The sequence below is a fragment of the Sander lucioperca genome, chromosome 14 (assembly GCF_008315115.2).
Source record: "Sander lucioperca isolate FBNREF2018 chromosome 14, SLUC_FBN_1.2, whole genome shotgun sequence".
NCBI lineage: Eukaryota > Metazoa > Chordata > Actinopteri > Perciformes > Percidae > Sander > Sander lucioperca.
Window position 1 is genome coordinate 9,823,402 of NC_050186.1, and position 5,000 is coordinate 9,828,401.

Here is a 5,000-nt window from a genome sequence, read left to right on the forward strand (position 1 = left end):
ACTAATTGGCTCTTACAGAGTCAATTACATTGTTAACCACCAATTATTTCTGAGACAATTAATTGTACAGCAGAGTTTGGATTAGTTACAAGCTGTGCCTACCAATGGATGTATTATTGGTTGCTCTAAGACATGGCGCTGTTTCTGGGGGCTTGTACCTACCTCGATGCTGAAGTATCCTCGGTCCACGTAGTCTCCGAGGAACAGGTAGCGCGTGCTGCTGGGGGATCCGCCCACCTCGAACAGCTTCATCAGGTCAAAGAACTGCCCGTGGACGTCTCCACACACTGCACACACACACACACAAGTCAGGTTAAAGGGCCGTCCACACCAAGAACAGTGAAGAAAGATATGGTTGGGATCCCTTTCAGAGCGATTTGATGAACGATAGAAACACTGGCAGCCAATCAAAATCCTTCTGTGTTTACAGCATGACATGACAGAGAGAGAGACTGACAGCCAATCAGAATAATACTGAATTTACAACATGGCACAGCGGAGAGAGACACTGACAGCCAATCAGAATCCATCTGAGTTTACAACATGGCACGGCGGAGAGATTTGTTTCACACAAGTGATTAGAATCAGCTGTTCTTTCTGTGTACACATTACTTAAAAGTCTAATTAATTAAAAGTAAATGGGAGCTATCATTTAGGTCACATTTAGTAGTTTCAAACACATCAAATGTCCACAAAACAAAGGAAGAAGTAGGCAGCTTAAGCCCCTGACACACCAACCTGACAGCTGACCGTCGGCAGTAAAGCCAGTCGGACTGATCAGTCTCCCCGAGGTCCAAAAAGTGCCTCAGAACACACCGGAGAGACGCCGACTTGAGCGTGCGTTCTGCACGTGCGCGAGACGTAATAAAAAAAAAATGAAAACCGGAAATGACAACGCGTCACGTGGGTCCCGGCTTCTCCAGCCGATAGTAATGGCGGCTTGTTCGAAATACGATCTCGTATTTTACTAAAATAGTTCACCGAAACGTGTTTCTGAAAACATTTGAAGAGAGAAATAGGCCGTGCAGTTGCTGAATCTGTCTTCATTTCAGATCAACAAAGGTCAGTTTGAAAGATTTTCGTCAGATTTTGAGAGCCGTTCGTCACTCATCCCGCTCGTTATTTCCGGGTTAGCGCTCCACCAATCAGATTGGTCATTGAGTCCGACTGCCCGCCCTCCGACCCAGCAAGTCAGGTCGGCTAAAATGAAGGCTGACGGCTCCTCAGACGGACGAGGGCACGGAACACACCGAACAGACTTGAGTCAGCGCCTTTAGATCAATTCACTGTCCGTGTCGGAGTCTTCTCATTGGATTAGCTGACAAGAGGAAGACATTTTAATGAAACCGCAGAGAAAAACATGAAAATATGGAGACAATAAAGTGAGGAAGGACAGTGCAGAAGGAGATAAAAATAGTTGTAGGGCATGAGGGAGGAGGGTTGGATACCTGAGCTACGCCACATGTCAGGGAGAGCAGCTGTAGAAATAGACTGCTGCGTCTTAACTTAGAGCAGTGTTTCTCAAATGGGGGTACGTGTACCCCTAGGGGTACTTTGGAGGACTGCAGGGGGTACGTGTACCCCTAGGGGTACTTTGGAGGACTGCAGGGGGTACTTGTACCCCTAGGGGTGCTCTGGAGGACTGCAGGGGGTACTTGTACCCCTAGGGGTACTCTGGATGACTGCAGGGGGTATGTGTCCCCCTAGGGGTACTTTGGAGGACTGTAGGGGGTATGTGAGATTTTTTGCTAAATGTTTTTCAGTTCCAAGGCTGTTGTTACTTCTACGGCCTTTTTTTTTCCAAGTTTGTCACGTTTTTTTTGAAGGTTTTGTCGTTTGTTTTGACCTATTCCTGCCTTTCTTCCTTACTTCTTTCTACTGTCTTTTTTATTCTAAGTTTTTGTCACTTATTTCGAAGTTTGCTGCCTTTTTGGAATTTTTTTGTCACTTTTGTCGCCCTAGTGTTGCCTTCCTTCTCTCTACTGGTTTTTTTTTCCAAGTTTTTATTACTATTTTCGTCCTATTCTTGCCTTCCTTCCTTCTTTCTACCATCTTCTTCCAAAATTTTGTCTCCTTTTTCCATCAGCATCTAAATGTTTTCCAGGTCCAAGGCTGTAGTTTAGTAAATCTATCTCTGACATCGCTGTATTCTTCCTCTTTATATAGACTTCTTTTTCCACCAAAATTTTTTTGTGCTGGTTAAAATGGCTTAAAAAAAAACTGTTCAAAGGGGGAACATTAGTTCACATTAGGAAGTTGCGATAAGAGGGGATAAATGTGTCACCTGTGATGGGGGCTTCTACTTCCAGCATGCATTTCTCCTGTCGCAGGATGCCGGCTCCGTCATCGATGATCCGTAGAGCCGTCTCCTCCTCCAGCCGACCCTCCTTCACCAGATGGGCCTTCAGCACGTCCACGCTGGGCCTCCCGTCCACGTACAGGTCTTTGACCGACAGGCGCGTACCGGGAGGATATGGCACCGCTACAAGAACGTGCAGGAGACAGAAGGGAGAGAGTGTCAGACGGGTGAAAACACGCAGCTGCACGCTGACGTCAGCACACACTCTGAAGACAGAAAGGGTTGGTCCCGTTTCTACAGTGAACTATTGTTACCTAGGCTTTTAAAATGAAGCAATAAAAACAGGAGATGTTCCCCCAAATAAACGGGGATAACTTTAACCCTCCTGTTGTCAAATTTGACCCGTTTTTAAAAACTTTCTATATCAGAACTACGACAAAAGAACATTGAAAAAAGTGACAAATGTTGGAAAAAGCTACAAAAATGCAGGAAAAAAAAATCAACAAAAACATTATTTTTTTTTTTTTAAACGCTGAAAAAAGTGACCAAAAGAAATCGGAAAAGTGACAAAAACTTGTTTAAAAAAAGTGACAAAAAAATGGCAAAAAGTGACAAAAAATTGAAATAAAATTGACAAAAACGTAGAGAAAAGTGTAGAAAAAGAGCAACAAAATGTTGAAATTTCGACCCAGAAAAACAGAAAATTGCAGGTCGACGGGAAGGCATCAAGGGTTAAAATGAAGCAATAAGAACAGGAGGTGTTCCCCCAAATAAAAGGACTCAGAGTCACAAACACTAAAGCACGCTCGGTTACAAACAGCTGATCCTGGTTCACTGAGATCTGTCTCGAGACTAGAGACGCAAAGATTCATCGTTTAGTTGTCAACTATTAGATAATATAATCCATTCATCAGTTTGAGTTATGATAAAACAGGTAAACTAGTGTGATGTCAGCTTGTTAAATGTGAATATTTTCTAGTTTCTTCTCTCCTCTGGGACAGGAAACTGTCATCCTTCCTTCCTTCTCTGCATTTCTTTCCTTCCCTACGTACTTCCTTCCTTCCCTCCATACTTCCTTCCGTCTTCCTTCCTTCCCTACGTACTTCCTTTCTTCCGTCTTCCTTCCTTCCGTACTTCCTTTCTTCTGTCTTCTTTCTTTCCCTACGTACTTCCTTCCTTGCTTCCCTACGTACTTCCTTCCTTCTGTCTTCCTTCCTTCCCTACGTCCTTCCTTCCCTACGTACTTCCTTCCTTCCCTACGTACTTCCTTCCTTTCCTACTTCCTTCCCTACGTACTTCCTTCCCTACGTACTTCTTCCTTCCCTACGTACTTCCTTCCCTACGTCCTTCCTTCCTTTCCTACTTCCTTCCTTCCCTACGTACTTCCTTCCTTCCGTACTTCCTTCCTTCCCTACGTCCTTCCTTCCCTACGTCCTTCCTTCCCTACGTACTTACTTCCTTCCCTACATCCTTCCTTACGTACTTCCTTCCTTCCCTACGTCCTTCCTTCCTTACTTCCTACCCTACGTACTTCCTTCCCTACGTACTTCCTTCTGTCTTCTTTCCTTCCTTCCTTTTTTCCGTCCCGTCTAATTTATAGTTCCTCTACTTTCCTTCTATCCTTCTTCTTTCCATCCTTGCCTCCTTTATTGTATCCATCCTTTTCTTTCCTTACCTAGCTTCCTTCCCTACATACTTCCTTTCTTCTTTCCTTCCCTCCTTACTTATAAACTTACATGCAGAGCTGCAAAGATGAATGCATTAGTTGTCAACTGTTAAATTAATTTCCAACTATTTAGATCATCTATTAATCAGTTTGAGTCATTTCTTTATGTAGAAACAGGTTCACTTGTGTTGTTGAATTGTTGATGAATGTGTGGATTGTAAAGACACACACACACACACACACACACACACACACACACACACACACACACACACACACACACACCTCCATCCCTTATTGTAGACGTGGTTGTAATATATATTAATGTAAAACTGATGTAAAACACAGACTGGCTCTACACTTGGAAGCCAGTAGTTTCCGTGATATTTCCAGAGCTGCAGTGGAGACGTTGATGCATCATGACGGCGTGTTGAGGCTTGACCTGAAGACAAAGGAGAACAGTTTGGCAGCACAAAGCCGCCCCTGGGAGGAAATACCAAACAGCTTAATACCTGAAAACACACACCAGCGCCTCACAGAAAGGTGCACTGGAGAGAAAGTGGGTCGAATGGTTTTCGATACTGAAATTAAAGGAGGTGCCAAAACGTTAAGTTTTAATTGTGACTTGCATTATTAAAAAGTGTCTTAAGAAGCTGTGGGAGCTGGTGACGTGGCTGATTGTTGTTCATTCTGTATGTTGGACTAAAAAGGACCGAAAAAGTAAAAACGCTCTTTATGTTTCGCATCGATCAAACTTCCATCTCGCGCCCAGTGGTGTAGTCTACGTGATACGCAGGAATACGCAGTAGACCCACTAAGAAAGCTCCAGGATTTCCATATACCCACTTAAAAATGCTCAATGACACGTAACAACATAGTTTTGTGAAAGAACTTTCACTTCAGATATTTGTATTCACAAATATAGGGTTGAGTAATGTGACAGCAAACTAAACTAACGCTGCAGAACATGCAGAGAGACTTTTCTCCTCTTACATCGACACAGCGATGGTGTTGCGACGTCATAGATCCATGGCT

The 5,000-nt window shown here is 43.7% G+C and overlaps 1 protein-coding gene across 5 annotated transcripts in view; it reads right to left on the reverse strand.

The window, feature by feature from the left end:
- The window catches only part of ppp3ccb (protein phosphatase 3, catalytic subunit, gamma isozyme, b), a 54,863-nt gene that overhangs the window by 39,241 nt on the left and 10,622 nt on the right, over positions 1–5,000 (reverse strand). For all 5 annotated transcript variants that reach the window (XM_035991834.1, XM_035991833.1, XM_031287887.2 and 2 more), the window contains exons 2-3: positions 2,285–2,482; positions 163–287 (exon numbers count right to left, since the gene is read on the reverse strand). In XM_035991834.1, the coding sequence (XP_035847727.1) occupies positions 163–287; positions 2,285–2,482 (323 nt within the window). The remainder of the gene's footprint in view (positions 1–162; positions 288–2,284; positions 2,483–5,000) is intronic.